At 39.0% G+C, this 19,525-nt stretch overlaps 2 protein-coding genes across 5 annotated transcripts in view; one reads left to right on the top strand and one right to left on the bottom strand.

The window, feature by feature from the left end:
- The first annotated feature begins 1,309 nt into the window (after positions 1–1,309).
- On the top strand, positions 1,310–4,024 carry LOC127977132 (C-X-C chemokine receptor type 5). Its single transcript, XM_052581832.1, has 2 exons — positions 1,310–1,554; positions 2,924–4,024. The coding sequence occupies exons 1-2, from the start codon at positions 1,498–1,500 to the stop codon at positions 3,983–3,985; spliced, it is 1,119 nt and encodes a 372-aa protein (XP_052437792.1). The 5' UTR covers positions 1,310–1,497; the 3' UTR covers positions 3,986–4,024.
- Positions 4,025–4,687: 663 nt separating this feature from the next.
- Positions 4,688–19,525, bottom strand: part of bcl9l (bcl9 like) — a 42,594-nt gene continuing 27,756 nt past the window's right edge. The window contains exons 3-9 of one of the 4 annotated variants that reach the window (XM_052581828.1): positions 18,895–19,287; positions 13,206–13,331; positions 10,059–10,224; positions 9,653–9,737; positions 6,922–9,325; positions 6,521–6,778; positions 4,688–6,370 (exon numbers count right to left, since the gene is read on the bottom strand). In XM_052581828.1, coding sequence (XP_052437788.1) covers positions 5,133–6,370; positions 6,521–6,778; positions 6,922–9,325; positions 9,653–9,737; positions 10,059–10,224; positions 13,206–13,331; positions 18,895–19,210 — 4,593 coding nt within the window. In that variant the 5' untranslated portion in view covers positions 19,211–19,287 and the 3' untranslated portion in view covers positions 4,688–5,132. The remainder of the gene's footprint in view (positions 6,371–6,520; positions 6,779–6,921; positions 9,326–9,652; positions 9,738–10,058; positions 10,225–13,205; positions 13,332–18,894; positions 19,288–19,525) is intronic. The other 3 variants (XM_052581831.1, XM_052581829.1, XM_052581830.1) reach the window with 3 other exon arrangements.

The following is a 19,525-nucleotide window of genomic DNA, read 5'->3' as shown; positions in this document are numbered from 1 at the left end:
TAACATGTTTGTGCTTGACTAATTGGTGGTAATGTATGTAGGCTATTTATGTGATTTAAAGCGCTGACATTAATTTGGATGCCTAAAAACATACTTTATTATTATTTCTTTTTTCTTGAGGTGAAGAGGTTTGGGGTGCAAAAAGTATGAATTTGTTGATAGAGACACCTGTGGGGTTGAGAGATTGTTAATTAATTGCCTTAAGTAGCCGAATGACTCTTCCTTTGACAATTAGACTGATGTATATCCACAAAATGAACTGAATTTGGGCTTCAGCTTCATAGGACAAGCTTTTGGAAAATGGGTCGATGGATTTTATAGTTCCATAGCTAAACGCTACATTAAAGTGGCAACAAGAGAGTAAAATCAAGCATTTCTGAGTGATTTTTTTTTTTTTTTTTTTTTCTAGATAGTAAACTGGAGCCACTCCAGAAAGCTTCACACACTCATAATGTGTTCATGGTTGTAGCAATCATTTTAACAGCCAGGTTTTACATTTACTAAGAGAGAGTATATATATATATATATATAATTATTTTTTTTTCTTTCAGTGCTTGTCCATGCGAAACTTGCTGCTAAGAAGCAAGGGTGTTGTAGGTGGTTACTGAGGTTTATATGTTAAAGTGCAACATCTGAAGTACATCTAACACCAAAAAAGAGTAATAGTGAAAGTGATGCGTGCCTTAGCAAGACATTATACTTATAGCCTACTTATTAGATGTTATGTAGTGTCCAGATTTATAATATTATAATTAATCATAATTTGACCTAGAATCCATAAAACGCACACATTCCAAAAACTTTAACTTTCAGATGTTATTGCTATGTTTAACATATCTATATATCTATATCTATATCTATCTATCTATCTATCTATCTATCTATCTATCTATCTATCTATATATATATATATATATATATATATATATATATATATATATATATCACTATACCATATATATAGCACTATACCACTCAAAAATGTATTATTATTATTGATTTATTATTAAAAGATTTGGATAATGCTAAAATAATTAAATAAATATGGGAATTATGTAGTGGCCAAAGTTCAATAATTTTCGCTTCATTATCCGCTTTTGATTTTTAATTCAAAATATAAAGCCATTGTAATTTTAGTTGTGTTACATGCTAAGATTTGTCAGTGCTAAACCACTGCAGCTTCCAGCAATAATGAGCAGCTCAATAAAGATCAGAGTGTGAGAGTTTAGTGCAAATGTTCAAACTATGTCCATTAGTGCAGGATAGTGGGGGTGCTTTTGTTCTGTAAAGGAAATGTGTGGGTTTCTCATATTGTTTTTGAAAAAAATTCAAATAAGGTGAATGCGTGTCCTTTTCGGAGGAATATTTAAAATAGGCGTGTCTTGAGACTTGAGTCTTGAGCGTAAATCATGGGTTGGTTGTTCAGAGGGGTTTTTATCACAATACACTGCATTCTTTAAGCCCGGAGTGAAGGACGCACACTTCTGAGACAATAGCATGGTCACAGTCACCAACACATACATGGATCAAATAACAGAGAAAATCATTCTTGAAGTGAGTATTTTTGAACTCTCAACTTTTTTTTCTTTTTTTTTTTTTTGCTGCATTGTTTATTCATGGTAATTTATGGTTAGATGTTTTCCTGTGGACCGCTAGTCATCATTGATTTAATTTTCATTCTGTAATGAATAAATAAATTAAGAGAAATTTACTATATTTAATTAATTGTAAATGTTAAGAACAACGGCAAAAAATACAGTCCACATTAAATATCTATAGATTGCTTCGTGTGAATAATTTTATCTAAATCACAGTTGTCTATATTGTTATTATTGTTGTTGTTATTAATAATAATTATTAATTGTATTATTAATAAATTATAATTAATTAATAATATAATTAATTTTAAATACTGAAAAAAAATCAGGAAGTGAGATTTCCTTTAAATAACTTCCTGCAAATGCAACAGTTTCTAGTTAAATAAATGACAAAGATTAAGCAGTAAGATTTAAGGATGCAAATTATGCACAAAATATGGTTTGGGATAAGTTGACACAAGTCAAATCAGTAAGAAAAGACCTGTGTGTAAAAAGACCATCTGACTGAAACTTATTCAAACCCATGTGAAATAACTAAACAGACTAAGCAGAGTGTTTGTTGGCCATTAGTGATTCCAGATGGGGAAAAAAAAGAAGAAAAAACCCACACACATCAGGATATTATCTGTCAAAATGTTGTCAACGCTATCAAAAGAGTAGCATAACTAGTGCAGAGATCTGTAGAACAAGTATATTATGTCTATGCTATTTCATATTGTAGTTATATTTTCACAAAGTCTTGCCAAAAACATTCATAAAGGCACTAGACAAAGTTATCATCGATATAGCAATGGTTATTAATGAAAAGTATAACAGTAATAGGCCTATGTGTTGCTGAATTAATAACACAACTGATAAACAACTGATTTTTACAGTCTGGCAGAAATGATTAGTGGTTCCAAAATACTTTGTCGCATGACAGTAAAAGTGTACAGTTGCCAAGATGTAGGGGCTGGGTCAACTTACCCACTGTCTCAACTTACCCCACTCTCCCTCAACTTCAATTGAAGATGAGGCAGAAGCAAGCTCAGAGAGTGAAGGAGAGCCCGCTCTTATCAAAACATCTACAGTAAAGTCAATTATTACAGAGTTTTCTCTTTTAATTGTATATTTGTAACAACTGGATAATTTGTATTAACAAGCGCCCATCCTCTTTGTTTTTTAATACTTTTTAAGGGCCTTCATTTTCTCTAAATTGATTTATCAACTTTTAATACTTTTTAAGACCCCACGTTGGATTGATCGTGGAGGTTCTCCATTGTAAATTTTGTGGTGTCTAGAAGAGAAATCAAATACTGTTGATCTAACTGAAATGTTTATTTCAGGGTTTTGAAATAGATTACAATGACAGTGTGACAGATGGACCTCCTGATCCAGTAATGTACACCTGCGACAATGAAAGTAACCCACTGCATCTTTTTCACACCGTGTTTCAACCTCTTGTATATGGTGTGGTTTTTCTCCTGGGCCTCACAGGAAATGGCCTCCTCTTGACCGTTCTGCTTAAACGGCGGAGGAACCTGCGCATCACAGAGATCTATCTGCTACATCTGGCACTGGCTGACCTGCTCCTCCTCTTCACTCTACCGTTTGCGGTCACTGAAGGGGTGGCCGGATGGCTTTTCGGAAATTTCCTATGCAAGCTATTGGGCCTGGTTAATCGCCTAAATCTGGTGTGTGGGAGTCTGCTTTTGGCATGCATTGGCTTCGATCGCTACCTCGCCATTGTGCACGCCATCCCCAGTCTCCAGACCCGTCGACCTAAGACCGTTCACCTCACCTGTGCACTGCTCTGGCTCCTGTGTCTATTTGTGACCTTTCCCAATATGGTGTTCCTGTCTGTGGAGAAAGATAAGAACAACCCTTCCAGATTATTTTGTTCTTACAACAGCCATGCCATCCATGCAAGCAACTGGATGCTGACCAGCCGCTTCATCACACACCTGCTGTGCTTCTTTCTGCCTCTGGTGATCATGGGGTACTGCTACACAACTGTAATCATCACTCTTTGCCAAAGCCAGAGAAGTCTGGAGAAACGAGGAGCTATTCGACTGGCCCTACTGGTTACACTGGTTTTCTGCTTGTGCTGGTTACCATATAACATCACCATTTTCATGAATACCTTGGTGGTGTTGGGTGCCATGCCGGAGACCTGTCATACTCGCAACACATTGCAACAGGCGATAACAGTCACTGAGAGCATTGGCTTCTCCCACTGTTGTCTGAATCCAATCCTGTATGCCTTCATTGGGGTCCGTTTCCGAAGAGACCTCCTGCAGTTGCTTGCAAAGATAAAGTGTCTGCGTGTATGTTTGTCAGGTCAGCGCACAAAAAATTTGAACAGATTATCTGTCTCAGAGGCTACTACAAGTAGCCAATACATCTAATAGCAGCTGGAAAAAAAAAAAAAAAAAAAAAATATATATATATATATATATATATATATATATATATATATGCATATATATCTTTAAATTGCCAGCTATCTGTGACTTACAGCTTGTCCTGCATTCTGAGCCTATTACTGCACATGATGAAATGCACATAGAGTGCTTGAAATCATATAAATTTGGAAAATCTGTTAGTCAGAGGTTGAATTTTGTTAATAAGCAAAGCTAAGCATAGTAAATGAAATGTTTTAGTGATTTGCATTGTTTTGAATGTATTATATGAAATTAAATACAAGATAACAAATCGTTTTGCAACAAATAATTGGAAATAAAAAGTGATAATCCTATTTCCTGATTTTGTTTTATCTTTAATTGGCAGCTATCTGTGATTTACAGCTTGTCCTGCATCATGAGTCTATCACTGCACAAGACGAAATGCATATAATGTGAGCGCTTGAAATCATATCAATTTGGAAAATCCGTTAGTCAGAGGTTGAATTTCATTAATAAGCGAAGCATAGTAAATGAAATGTTATTGTGCTTTGCATTGTGTTTTGAATGTATTATATTCAATACAAGATAAAAAATGGTTTTGTAATAAATAATCGGAAATAAAAAGTGATAATCCTATTTCCTGATTTTTTCATCAGTCAAAAATGTACCCTCACACACATCAAACAAGGTCAACAGAAAGTGAACTGATGTTTTTTCATATTTGTTATTAGATTTCTAATAAAACACAGTATACAGAACAGTTGCAAACAAGCACAAATTGCATCCTATTTACAGCAACTACATATATATATATATATATATATATAACCTTCCACAACAGTTTGGTAGCCAGAATGTAATTAGAACATAGAGACCCAGAGGCTTTTGCCTTTTGCCTTTGCAATCAAACACATTGATCTGAAATATACATATTTTACAATTATATTAAAAAATGGCTTCAGATTGTATTACTTAACTGTAATGATATCCCTCAACAGTTTTCTTTCCACCAAAAAATAACTTCAGAATCAACTTAAACCAACATTTTTAGCATCTGATTGCACAGTTAAGTCAGTGGCAATAAAAACATGTACAAGTTAGAAATAGCCGTTTAGAAACAAGGTTTCTACAGTTTTACAGAGAAGCCAGATTAAAAGGGCATGTTGGCCATACTTCCAGGCCCATAGCCCAGTGGGCTGTCCAGGGACATGCTCCGTTGTCTAAGACTCTGGGGGCCCATCATGACTGACTGTGAATGTGGAGGTCCCATCATAGGCCCCTGAGGGGACATGAGGGCACCCTGCTGGCCAAAGTGTTCCCCAGGGAGAGTCATGCCCCGCTGCTTAGCCTGCATCATCATTAGATTCTGCTGGGCCATAAGATTATGAGGGTGCTGATGGGGAGACAGCATACCACGGGGAGGGTGGGATGGGTGTTGTAAAAGGTTGTTGGCCATCATGGCCTGCTGCTGCTGATGGTGATGTTGTTGTTGGAGCTGTTGTTGTTGTTGTGGAGACATGACTGTCCTGCCCATCATGTGCCCTGGGTGGCATATGGGTCCCATACCACCTCCTGATCCCATGCCCCTGGAGCCAATCTGAGGCATGCCCATACCTGGACGCATTCCACAATGTGAATGTGAGGGGTGTAGAGGCAGCTGTTGCTCAGCCATCATGTTCTGCAAGTTAGCAATATGGGGGTTGGAGGAGGGGACGTTGCTATGGGGAGGTCCAGATGAGGATAGTTGTTTAAGAAGTTGAGCAGATGAAGCCTGTGGAGGCAGCTGGCCCTGGTGTGGATTTTGCTGTGGCTGGGACATGGCTTCACTTTTGGGGAAGTACTGCAGGGTGCTGCTGGGCTTGTCTGCAGGAATGATACGTGAAAGATCGAACTCAGGAATGCCTGTATGTGTAGGCCTAATGACCTCGCTCAGGTCTGGACCATCACCCATGGGCATGGATGGAAAAGAGTCTGGTTGGAGAGGAGGCCGCTGGTGAGACATGCCTTTGCTTAGAAGGTGCATGTGTTGGGGTTGTAAGACCTCTTCGGGGCGCTGGGGGTACTGCTGCCCCATTCCACTAATAGGGGAGTGAAGTGGTCCCTGCATGCGAGGGAATCCTCCCATCTGGTTTTGGGGATGCATTGGGGAAAGATTACAAGGCCCTATCCCATCTGGAGGTCCCCCTCCACCTCCTATTATTGCTGAGGTCATTCCTGGCATTCCCATAGGGTTAGGGGATGGGAGCATAGGTCCAGAAGGATCGTGGGATAGCTGTGGGACTCCTTGGAGAACCATTCCCATTGGACTTTGCGGACCGCTGTGAGGTCCCATTGAACCCTGCGAGTTGAGGAGCATTTGCGTAGACTGGTGATTTCCCATGTTGCCTACTGGAAAAAAGGTTACATGTAATAATTTTAATTAAACTTCTCTTTTAGACAAAGAAAATAAGATAAAGTAATATAACAGGGAATCAAACAATGATCTGAAGGAAAAAAAGAATGCAGTTTTAGTTCTGGATTCACTGTAAAAATCTGTACCTGACATGTTGATTCCAGGTAGGAGGGGTCTATCAGTTAGCATCTCATCATCTGATGTGGCGATTGTCTTGATGGCATCATGGTACAGCGGAGTGGAGCTAGGCATGGCATACTTTGACATCTGAGACATTATTAGGGATAAAGGATTCTGGGAGGGAGGGGCATCTTGTGAGGATGTGAAAGGCATACTAGGATTGATAGAGTTGGAAGGCTGACTGATGGGTGTTGAGTTAGAACTCCTAGGTGGCAGGGACATACCTAATATAAACAACAACAAAAAATGACAAACAAAAAACATGTAATTAAAGCTAAAGCATAAATATACACAAAACCCTAAAAATCCAAAAAGTTTTTCATATTTCAATAAACAATTCTAGTAGTATCAGTACCTCTAACTTTACCTGTATCAGTGGAGGTGCTACCTCCATTGCCTGCGACCTTGACACTAGAAGGCCCCCCAGGGCTAGGCATAGTATTCTTGGGTGAGGCAATCCAGCCAGGTGAAGCAACAGGCATGGTTGGAGATTTAAGGTGTCCAGGGGAGCCAGACGGTGAGCGAAGACCAAGAGAAGGGACCATTACCTGGGGGGACTTGATAGAGGTCGAAGAGGGTGTTCCAGCCCCAGAGGCTGCAGGTGCAGGAGGGTGAGTCGGACCACCCTGTGGTAGTTGGCTGGGTGATTTCAGGCCTGCTGCAGAGGGTGAAGGCATGAGGGGTGACGGCTCCTGACTAAGAGAGGGTGATTTGAGCTGGTGAGATTGAGGTATAGCTGGGGATCCCATCTGGTTAACACTAATGGGCAGATCAGGAGGGTGTCGGGCACCAAGGTCTGTACCTCTTGAGCCAGGGTTCATGGGAATGTGACTAAGTCTTGAGGTGTTGCTCATGTGGGGAGGACCTGGCTGGTCTGGTCCAAACATATCAGGCCCTGGCTGCTGCATATATGAGCCATCACCCTGGCTACCAGGAAATGAGCTCTGGTTAGAAAACTGAAGAGGTCCATCTGGGCCAGGGATCATTCCTTTGTTAGCACCACCCCGGCCATTCTGTGAAGCCCTAATGCGGGAGATGTCATCAGGGTTCAACATCTCCCCAAGTGGTCCGCCAATTCCAGGACCCCCCCTCAGCTTCTGAACCAAGAACTGCTGCCCCTGTGGATTCATATTCATGCCCATATTCATATTTAGGCTACCCCCTAAAGGAGAGTCAACTATGTCTCTCATTGTGGGGCCACCATCACTGCCTACTCCACCAATAGGAGAGCCCATTATAGTCCGAGAACCAGGAAAGTCCATTGGATCACTACGGGAGGGCGGGCCTCCTCCCATTCCAGGATTGGGGAAGCCTGGTCCCCCAGTATTATCCATCATCCTAGGACCTCCAAGCCCTGCCTGCTGTTGCTGTCTGGATAACTGCTGCAAGTCCAATCTATGGAGTCTGCGGAACATCTCTTCCCGTGTTATGGGGCGATCCAAATCACCCTGAAAGGGCTGGGGAGGTCCCCCAGGCCCCCCTGGTGGATAGCACCCATGAAATGGGCCTCCACCACTCATGTTTGGAGGCATCTCTTCTAGCCAACCCATGCCTGGCCTTGGAGGTCTTTGAGGACCCAACCCCTCCATACCTATAATTCCTCCAGGACCTTCTGGGTAACCCCCACCCCCTGAAGGACCTCGCATCTGTCCAAGAAACCTTGGCCCTCGAGGACCTTCCTGATGCATGTCTTTTAGTCGTGAATTCCCTCCCATTCCTCCCCCTACCATTGGCCCTGGCCCCCACTGTTGGTCACCGGGTTTACTATGATATGGTGGTGGGGGTCCCCTCATCAGCATTTGAGGCCCCCCAGGCATGCCCATCTCTGGCATCATGCGGAAATGCTGGGGATGTTGGTGGGGGTTCATGTCGTGTTGCCGCCTTTTCTCCTGGTAGTATTCTTCTTGAAGCTTCCTCCAAGCTAGCTGCTCTGGTGTTACACCTTCAGGTCCCATAAGGGGCCCCATGTCTAACCCTGAGGGTGAGGATAGGTGGTGGGAATGAGGTGGCATAACATGGTGTGAGCCCATCAGTGAGTCATCCAATCCAGGCCCACCAAGATTCTGTGTCTGTGAGATGATGGACTGTAACGGCTCCTCATACTTTTTTATTCCACCAACAGGGGGCATACCAGTTATACCAGCATTGTTGCTATCCCCCACACCATTCTCACCATCTTGCAAACCTCTACCTCCATCATTACTATTATTGTTATTAACATTAGTGCCATTAGGATTACCATTAGGTTCCTCATGGCCTGCACTGGCTCCACTACGGAGAAGTAACCTCTCAATGTCTCGAAGAGTCTGTAAAGAGCGTTCACGATGTTCCAACTGCTCCTTAGAGAGGCCATCTGTGTTTCCTGGCCCTCCACGTTGGCCCAGTTCGCTCTGATGGCATACAGATAATAGAGAGGGACTTGACGAAGGAGACACACCTGCACCATGGTGGGCAATAGTACCTGGCCTGTCCACTCTGTCTGGTCCTGAAACTCCCACAGACTGTGGGCCGGAACTTCCTTGGCCCAGTGAATGAACTGCAGAGCGGTTGATGCTGTTTGATGTTCCTCCTCCTCGGAGGGTTTGGGCTGGCTCACCATCTGGATGCCCTGTAGAAGAAGGAGTGCTGGTGCCTTGGAGGTGTCCACCAACAACTCCACCAACAGAACCTGGCCGAGGTGTACCACTTTGGGATTTGGGTGTGCCAATGGGAGGACTGTGACTAGAGCTGATCTGCTCTGTCAGGTTGGAGAGTTTTCCAATGCCAGAAGACTGCTTAGACAAATACAAAAAAAAAAAAAAAGGAAAGAGAGAAAGAAATGGGTGCTGTTAATGGCATTATTATTCTCAGGTCAATACATCACAAAAGACTGTAAAACTGTACTGTTCCTCATCAAAACAGAAACAGGAACAAAGATAAGCATTGTGATTTAAATAGCCATTTAAACAAATACAGTGCCTTGCCACCATGCACCTGCAAATGTGGATGCTGTGAGACCATTTTTCCACTCTACTTACAAACATAAACAAACCCATGTAATTTAGCAACTATATATGAAGACATGTAGGCACACCGTGTCTCTATACATATAGACAGACCTGATCCAGCTTGGTACGAGGGACATTCTGCTGGTGATACAAGAGGATGGAGTCTGTGTGGCCATGCATCACTGCTTCTGCAGCACTGCAGAACAAAAAAAAAAGGGTTGTTAAATCTACTTAACAACAAAGAAATTAGGGGGAAAAACAGTTTCCTATGATTTTAATAGTTTTCTATTCAGTCACATGACAATGGCTTGTAAAAGCACACTCCTACACCGGTTAAAAGATTGTGGTGGAAAACTGGCTGCTTAGATGATACGTGCATATAAATGATCTCCTTTGTTGTGGCTTTCACAGAAATTTCCGGCTTAGACATGGCAACGTATGGTAAATATCCCATTTGTTCAAAACAGATTGTCAAGCTGCAGAGACTATTAACACGGAGCAAAGCAATCATACTGACCTGTTGGCTAGGCTGGTGGTGAAGACATACACTACTTGCTGAGGGGGACGAGGATGTAGATCTGTGCGAATACCAGGTCCACTTAGTGCTGGACCTCCTGGATCACTAACATGGCCTGTGGCAGATGAACCAGAGTGGCCCTGACTAGGACAGATCACATGCTCACCTGTGAGAAGAAATAAAAATGTGAACGAGTGCTAAAAAAATATTTGTAATGGCGGAAAAGTTATCACAGTTTTTATACATTTTAGATGGGTCACTTGTTATCATATGTCAATTTTTTGGGGGGGGGGGACAAAATAACATTTTACATTACAAACACTGGAAACAGTGATTCACTTGTGAACATGAATGCCCAACCATTATTTTAAGAGAAGGTAAAGTACTATTTTTCTTTTCATTTATCAAATACATCTGAAATATTATTTATTATAATTATTTACTATTAATCATAAATATTAAAAACTGTCAGAATATTATAATTATAATGAAATATCAATCCAATGACCTAAATGTTTGTTTACCACAATAAACATTTCCAGAAAACCACAAGGAGGAGCTAAATCCCACAGAAAACTTCCCAGACCTTTGGTTCTATTATGAATGTCTGATGGCTGAGCATTTACGTCATAAATTTATGTGGGCAGATATGACACACTGAAGATCTGTACAAAATGAGAAACAAACAGGCCATGTTTCGGTCTCATGAATGTCACACAAAATGATTTTTTTTTAAAACTTTGATTAATCTTAATGTCTTTAAAATTTTGATATGACTCAGGCAAAGTCAAGGTTACAGAACGGGACATTTTCCTTAAAGGACAATACAGAGTTTTTAAGGGGTGTTGTGTTGTGCTTATGCAGGTAATGTTTCATGACACACCTTCAGTCACGTGTCTATACACAGATAAGGAAGGCTGAACTTACTTCACAAGAGGACAATAGCTTTAAAAGCTCAATGTCATACCTCTATTACTATTAAGTGGCAAGTTCACATTCAATTGCCTACAATACAGTTTTAAAAGTATAATATTTCAACTGCTTTTTCATATACAAATGTCACTAAGTTGTAGTTAATGCCTTAGGAACCATACTAAACCCATACTAGTTGAGTAATAGTGAACTCGCTGGGATAGAAAAATATCATAAACAGAAGTGCAATACAGCTGACTGTTGCCCCAAGTTTTCTACTGTTTTATCAATAACTGTATGTCAATTGTCAGACATGAGCTGAAGTTTCATCATTTTCTCCTGATAGTTCTCCAAACCACCCCGCACAAGGAGGTTTAGGCATTATTTCCAGCTAGTTACCATTCATTTCCATTGCATCCCTTTTTATATTAAACAGCGAAGGTTAATTGTGCCAAAGGCTGACAATCAGAGAAACTTCTCGTGTTCCACAAAATAAAGTCAATACAGGGTTTGGGTAGACATGAGTGTCTTTAAATGAAGACAAAACCTTCTTTTTGGTTGGACTATCCCTTTAAGACACATTTCTATTTTTCTTTCTCTTTTTGGCCTATGCAAACAAGTCTTCATACAGTATGCCTCAGTATGTTTGGGGGAATGTGACCTGTGACCTGTCAGGAACGTGTCCTAGTCATATTTCACCCCAAAATCAAAAGAAAGAAACCCAGAATTATAACTAGTTTCAAATGATATACATTTTTATGACAACTGATCATGTTCACACCACCTTAATTCTCTTTATTGTAATGCGGTGGTAGTTTCATACACTTGATACATACGATATTCAATGAAATTGAAGTGCTGTCAGCATAGATAAACTCAGCAAGCGTTGAATCCCAGATGCATTATGCACTGCTACATTTTATACGTATACCTTTATTTCTTTTATATGGATTGACATGGAAGCAGCATTTCAGTTCATAACCATTAGTAGGGCTGTTTGTGTTTATATCTGTTTTTTGTTTGCTATGCAACCTAGTTTTCACATGTTTCTTTCACAGATTCTGTCGAGCACAGAATAGCAGGTAGTGCAGCGTGTGCATGCATACACTCCGGGATTGTGGTCAGCAACCGACAGATGCACAACCAGACTCAGACACAAAAACACAGAGAATGTGAAGCTTTGAAGGTGACACTAAAGCAATCTAGGAGTGTATAGGTGTGAAGTGTTGCAGCGGAAGACGAATGACTGCTTTAATATCTGATGGTTGGCCAAGGTCTAAATGGTGTGCATTTAGAAAAGTAGTTGTGTTGGCTTGTCTATCCGTCAACATTCAAACTTTAAGCTAATAAAACTCATTTTCTGTTCACGCTTTCCTTTGACGACAAAGTTTTCCTTGATGAACTTTTTGTCTAGTCATGTATTTAATTATTTGTTTGTGTGTTTTTATAAATTGGGGTAAGATGTCTCTGGTTTAGGGGGTGATTTTGCCCCAATGGGTGTGCAAGATGGTCCCCTTTCATAATATTTTTTTTTTTGTGCCATTACAACTAAATTAATTTTTTTTTCCATTTGATTCCTCTTTATTAATTTGCTGCTAATTAATAGTTATTTAGGTATGTGTTAAGGTTGGATTAAGGGATCTAAAAAATGGTCATGCAGAATAAGGCAGTGTATGGCAATATATTAATATTTGCTTACTTTATAAAACGCCAATACCCTAATAATATGCATACATGTTAATAGTGAGAATTGGTCCTTAAAATAAAGTGTTACCAAAAAAAATAGATTATGTCGGTCAAAAGAGAAAAAGATGTCCAATTTGTCATCACTCCATCAGCTGCTGTATAAAAAACAGCCATGAGCCAGTTTTTTTATTTTATTTTATTATAAAAAATTTTTTAATGTAATGCCAGTATAATATAACACAAAGTATAGTGTTAATATTATATTTTTTAAATCAGGTGGGTAAAATTATGTATGTATGCATGCATGCATGTATATATTTTTTTCATTTTTACACCGAATCAACAGCCGTGTGTGTTTTTACAACAGCGGCGTCTACCAGACGTTTGTGTAAACAGTCTACAGGAAGAAACATTCATTAAGGTTTACAAGACAGTATTTATGTAAAGGTTCATACTGGCAAGTTGTACCTTATGTGTGTGTGTGTGTGTGTGTGTGTGTGTGTGTGTGTGTGTGTGTGTGTGTGTGTGTGTGTTTGTATGTGAACTCACGGTGAGAGGCAGAAAGGGGTTTCTCATCCTCTTCCTCAGTTTCGGCCCCTGAGCACCATTCATCACCACTGTACGGCTGCTTTCTCTCCAGCACACACCGGCGCTTGCTGCGCATCACTCCCTCTACTGGACACCATTATAAAAAACACAAAGATGCAGCAATGTAAACATATTTAGAATCAATTACACACATTTATATAAGACAGTATGGTTTCTATCCACACTGATATAAGCCAACGCACACAACTGGTCTCAAAAAGCTAATTTAAAACGCATTGCAATCTCACAAACTCCAGAAATGTTTTGGCATTTAAACGGAATGAGAGGACACACAAGGCCTCCAAAGCCTTGAAACATCCCCTAACCTTGAATACCAGACACAGTGAGGTAGAAAACAAGAGAGGGAGAGAGAGCACAGCGTTCGGTTGTTGTGTCCTCGGCCTGCGCACGCCGTGTTGGCGGCGGGCAGAGATAAAGAGCTGACCTTTTCTGCATCCTCTTTTGTTCCCAGCAGACATCAGTTTACGTAAATGAGTGAGTCAGCTCTCTCTCTGGTCTACTTTCTCTTTAATCATTGGCTCTTTCCAGGTGTGGCAGTCGAGTGGTCTGAAGTGGATGGGTGACTTGCATTTCATTTGAATGCCTTTCTGTTTGCTTTTCTATCGAGGGAACAATATATGCAGAGAAAGAGAGAGAGAGAGAAAGACAAAACAAAAGAAACTGTTCCCTGAAGAAGAGCTTAAGTAAATAAAGTTCTCACTTCCCTGTTTCTGATCCTCTCCACCATTATTTTTAACCAAAACTAAAAGTAGAATTAATCGTTCCTCCATATTATTAGGAAAATTTGTTCTGATAATTTTATATTTAATAACTTTTACAGTTAAAAAATATGTGTAAAAAAAAAAATGTAACTAACAAAGTTGATCATTACAATTGTGAAAAAAATATTTATTTTTAGAAGTATTTTCCTTTGAATTAACATGATAAAATATTTGTGTGTACTACAATGAATTGTAATACTTAAAATTTCAACTAGTGCTGTCAAACGATTAATCGCGATTAATCGCATCCAAAATAAAAGTTTTTGTTTACATTATATATGTGTATATGATGTATATTTATTACATATATATAAATGCAAGCACATGCATGCATATAAAAAGATTTTTAATATATTTTTTTCAAATAGTTCCTAAAAAAAAGATTCTATTCTATTTTGAACTATAATTATCCCACCTTCTAACTTTCAGCCAGGTGTGAAAGAGTGAGAGTGTGTATGCACACACAAAAGAGTTTCAGTGCTATTACAGGAAGCCCAGATGACTCAGTTTCTCTAAATCACTCTATTGCCCCGTTATTTCCCCTGATCTCTCGCTCTAATACACACATCACATGCACAAAGCACCGGGCAAATGGAAATAAAATAAGAACTGCACAATGAACCAAACAAAAAGAAATGGCACACACACTGTGAAAAGAAAAACACGCCTCCGCAATCCAGGAAGAGAAGACCTGTTATTGCTTTTTATATTGGACAGCAGCAGTTTGGCTGAATCTCGAGTCTTGTCAGCAACATGCTTTGTTCAGATTTCAACCCAAATCAAAAGAAAGTATAAGGTGGTATATTTTGCATAGATAATATGCATTATTATGACAATTAAGCATGTTCTCACCATGTACAGTTGCCATTATTGTAATTTAGTAATTCACTTGCACACATTCAAATACTACCGCGCTGTCAGTGACATCACAAGTTCATTCTTACATCTTTGATATGATACATTTTGCATTGCTGCATTTTATATCTAACTCTCCTTACAGAATGTTCATTTTCAGTGGCATAAAACCTGGTTAACATGGACTGACACTGAACAGCATCTTATCTGTAGTGGCATTCATAACTGTTACTAAGGCAACCAGGACTAGAAACGCAGACTAGCATCCGATCTGTATAGCAACCGCTGACATGCACCAAAAAAAAAATAAAAAAAGTTAAGGTGTGAACAGCTCTTCAATGATGACCGCATTTTCATTTTGGTGAAGGCCTCCTTCCATGATGATCCTGGCAAATCTTTTTCATTTATCTAATTTATTACATTTCATTTCATTATTTCGGACCGTCGTATTATACATTTTAATTTTTTAACCATTAAATAATTAAATTTTTGCAACAATTAAATATAATAGCATAGACCTACTGATAAAAAGTTTGTTCACTTACATTCTTTTCAAATTTGTATTATTCACTTTTTTTTTGTTAATAATACAAATTTTAAAAGAAAAGTAAAAATTAAAAAAATATATATTATTTAATAAAAATGTGCAATACGACATTCCAAAATAATGAAATTTAATAAATTAGATAAATTAAAAAGATTTGTTTTTACTTTTAATAGGACACATGGAAAAATAAGAAATTAATTAAATGATTAATAATTATTATTAATTAATGAAAACGCAATGATCAATATTAATGATGGGGGGAAAAAAAATTACAATAAGGTAATTTGAGTGAAAACTCTACTTAACTGTCTTAGGGGAAAAAAAAATCTCTTCCTGCAAAATATAATAATTTTATAGTTGTTTTTTCCTTTGGCGTTGGTGTGAAACATTACACGGACATGTTTTTGTCAGAATCACAAAACCACATAAGGGAACTTGTGTGTGTGTGTGTGTGTGTGTGTGTGTGTGTGTGTGTGTGCACAGTAAGGGACCTGTTGACATTCAGGAACTTGTTGCTAATAGAGTCTCCCTCCCCCTCAGTCTCTCCACCCCGCTCTATTCTACTTCCTGTCTGAGCGCAGAGTCTCTCTCAACCCCCGCTCAATTAGTGAGTGACACACACAACAGGACAACCAACAGGAAAACACAAGCATTTTGCGCATTTGGTGCTGTTCTAGGAGCATAACATCTGATACACACATATTAGCATGCATACACACACACAGAAAATGCTCAGAAAGGTCAGGGCATTTTGGGTTTGCTGAAAACAGCCAGTTTCATCTTTACTCTGTTTCCAGTTGAAAGGGGAATTCCAGATTTTTTGCCTTTTTTAGATTGTTGATCGAGAGATACAGTGATAGATGAGTGAAGCGAGTTTGGTTGTGCACTACATATTGAGTATCATGTGTGTGTGTGTGCGTTATGCAAGTCTCTCATAGGCTGAGTTTTAATTATTGCCATAAAGTCTGGTCCACATTACTGCATATTCTGTCCACTCAGACAGGAAAAGGCAAGCTATTTTTCATCCCAAGCATGAGCAAAAAATAAAAAATAAAAAAAGGAAGTCGGTTAAAATAATAAGCATAAAACGGATGATATCAGAATCAAAATCAGAGAGTCACAAACTAATATCTGATGTCAATATCAATATCAAGAAATTGAAATTTGCGAGCAAGCTAAAGTGGGAAAAGTAACTAAAAATGCCATTCATTTGGGTGACATTTTTTCTTATGCTGGATGATAGTCTCTTTGCATCCTAACAGGAATCAATTCAGTGGTCTAAATGTGCTTATATGTTATAGATTCACAATAAACCTCATTCGATATTTAATGTGCATCTTGTCAGTAAAGCCGGTTCCGTAATCACTGCTAAATCTCCATCACCTGCACAGAATTCACATGGAAAAGCATTTACTACACGCTGATTACAGAACCGGCTTTTTACTGACAAGATGCACATTGAATATTGCATGCAATTTATCGTGCAGCCCTATAACATGTATTTATATATTCCTTGGATGGCATAGGACCAGAAAACGGTTGTCCAATCAAATTCTTTGGTCCAAGGACTATGATTGGCTTTTCTACCTGCCAGTCAACATATGTATTTGCATACCTCCGCGCACCCTGCTTGCGCAGACATTATTTGTCATCAGTGCGTTCCACTGCAGACCGAGGGAAAACGAAAAGCGTTATTATTGCTATATTATGTGCTGTGTACTGTAATGTTTTACATGAGGTAATCTGACAGTGCTGCATTCAACCCAACGCCATCTCTCAAGATGTCACAGGTAAGTCTCTGGTCTGCCTAGGTGTGTTTGTGTGTTTTGGAGGAGGCGTGGCCTCGCAAAGTGATTTGCAAGGAGGGCAGGATCTTGCTTTCAAAGCTAGCATGCTATTGCTAGCCTCTCCGTAATTGCCTACACTACCTTCAATATACACTACCTAAACAATTTTTTTGTGTTTTTAAAACAAGTCTCTTCTGCTCACCAAGGCTGCATTTATTTATTAAAAGGTACCGTAAAAACAGTAATAATGTGAAATACTAGTACAATTTAATTAGCTGTTTTCGATTTGAATAGATTTTAAAAATCTATTTCATCCTGTGATTCAAAGCTGAATTTTTTTACTCTTCATTGTCACATGATCCTTCAGAAATCTTTCCAATTTGCCAATTTTCCAAAAACTGTTTTGAGATTGAAATGGCTGGATTTTTATTGTTGCTAGGAGGAGGCCTCACAAAGAACAGAGAGCGTGCTAGAAGGAAGAGGATTTTTTTTTCCATGCATATTAATTTATTTGGAATGCCAAAATAACACATTTTTTTAATCTTGGTCTTTCTTTGGTCATTCTGGAAATGAGATGTTGTGTCTGTGTTCTTTAATTTGTGCATTGTCAGTAAATCAGCCGCAGAAATTTCCACACCCTCTGGTGCTGTTCTGGAATTGCATTTTCGCGTAAAACTGGCCCTTAGTATTATTATCTGTGTTGTGCTGCCTAATATGTCTGTGGAAATCATGACACACTAGGATTAAAAATGTGAGGTCAGATTTTTCTTCTTCTTCTTTTATTCAATAAATTATTTTATTTATTTTAGGACACATTAAATGGGTCACAATAATATAAAATATATTTTAAAAAAAATAAAAATGTATAGTTACAAAGGTTTTCACCATCGATAATAAAAAGAACCATTATAAATCATTGTGCATGAGTAATTGAGCAGCAAATAGTATATTACAACAATTTCAGATCATGTGACACTGAAGATTGGAGAAATGATGATGAAAATTCAGCTGTGTCATCACAGGATTACTTTACATTTTAAAATGTATTAAAATAGAAAAGTTATTTTACACTCTGATAATATTTCACAATATCAAATTTTTCACTAATTTTGATTTTTTTATCAAGTAAATGCAGCTTTGGACCAAACTTACTTTTTATACACTACATGCTCTCATATTATTTACACAATGGCAGTAAATTATCGATAAATTATTGATTTGCTCTAATACTTCTATTTTTTCTCTTAAATCTTCCTTCCTAAAAAACTACTACTGCTTATTTACATTCAGAAAGTCTTGTAGTTTTATGGAACTGCACACACCAGCCACTAGTCACCTGTAATTACTCAGAAAATGGTGAGGCCACACAATTAGTTTAATCAGATATTTTTATGATTGAATTAATTATTAGTTTTCATCACCTCACGAACCCCCGCAGGTCTTTCCCAGTTTGGGAAATGTTGAGAACAATGAATGGAAATATTTTCTCACAAGTTAGGTCGAAAGTAATCTAAAAGTAGTGCGTAATCAAGAAGTCCGAATGCATTGCTAATATGAGACATCTGTAAAGCTAGTCAGGCAGATTGGATCTGATGTTTTGAGAAAGCACATGCTATTTTGTGTTTAAATCATCAGACAGTCCGTCTACGGACTTTACGGACCATGGTCATTACGCCTACCTTTGGCATCTGGCTCCAAAACAGGGGTGAGTGACTCCCTTTGGTCTCCCGTGTCCGTGGAGACGCTCCTTTCCCTCTTTGCCTTGGTCTTCATTATCCCGCCAACTCCACCACCTGATTGGTTGTGGCTCTTCAGTCCAGGGTTGCCAGGAGAAATCTGGTTGGATTTGACTCCATGGTTCCCAGACCCACTGCCCTTTGACCCTTGGTTGCCAGCAGGTCCTTGCTGCTGCGCTTGGTTTACATTGGAGAGCTGTGATTGGGCCCCGCTTGTCACTTGCTTGCCATGATTGGATAGTTTATTTTCAGAGTGCATTTGATTGGCTGGTGATGGAGAGGAAACTGAGGGGGTTGGGTTGCAGCAATATGTTGTGTCTGTCTGTCAGTAGACAGCTGAAAAGAGAAAGAAAGAGACACGAAAGACTGTGAGAGTTGGTCTTGCACATTTCTAGTAATGATATAGATTCAGTTTTACTCACTTCATATCAGACGCACACAGTAGGACTGGGAGGTATAACAGTTAATATTAAAAAACACTGTTAAACTAATGTGCAGTTGTGTATGTACTGGCTATTTTACAATGGATGTATTATGATTGTACCGTTAAACTTATCAAGTATTTTATAATATT

The sequence above is a fragment of the Carassius gibelio genome, chromosome B18 (assembly GCF_023724105.1).
Source record: "Carassius gibelio isolate Cgi1373 ecotype wild population from Czech Republic chromosome B18, carGib1.2-hapl.c, whole genome shotgun sequence".
Taxonomy (NCBI): Eukaryota; Metazoa; Chordata; class Actinopteri; order Cypriniformes; family Cyprinidae; genus Carassius; species Carassius gibelio.
The sequence above is the reverse complement of the archived record's forward strand: the minus strand, read 5'-3'. Positions and strand labels throughout refer to the sequence as shown.

Excerpts from the sequence above, each read along its gene's own strand:
- LOC127977132 (XM_052581832.1), top strand. The coding sequence starts at position 1,498 with ATGGTCACAGTCACCAACACATACATGGATCAAATAACAGAGAAAATC. Across the intron at positions 1,555-2,923 it reads CAGAGAAAATCATTCTTGAA|GGTTTTGAAATAGATTACAA; the intron begins GTGAGTATTTTT and ends TGTTTATTTCAG.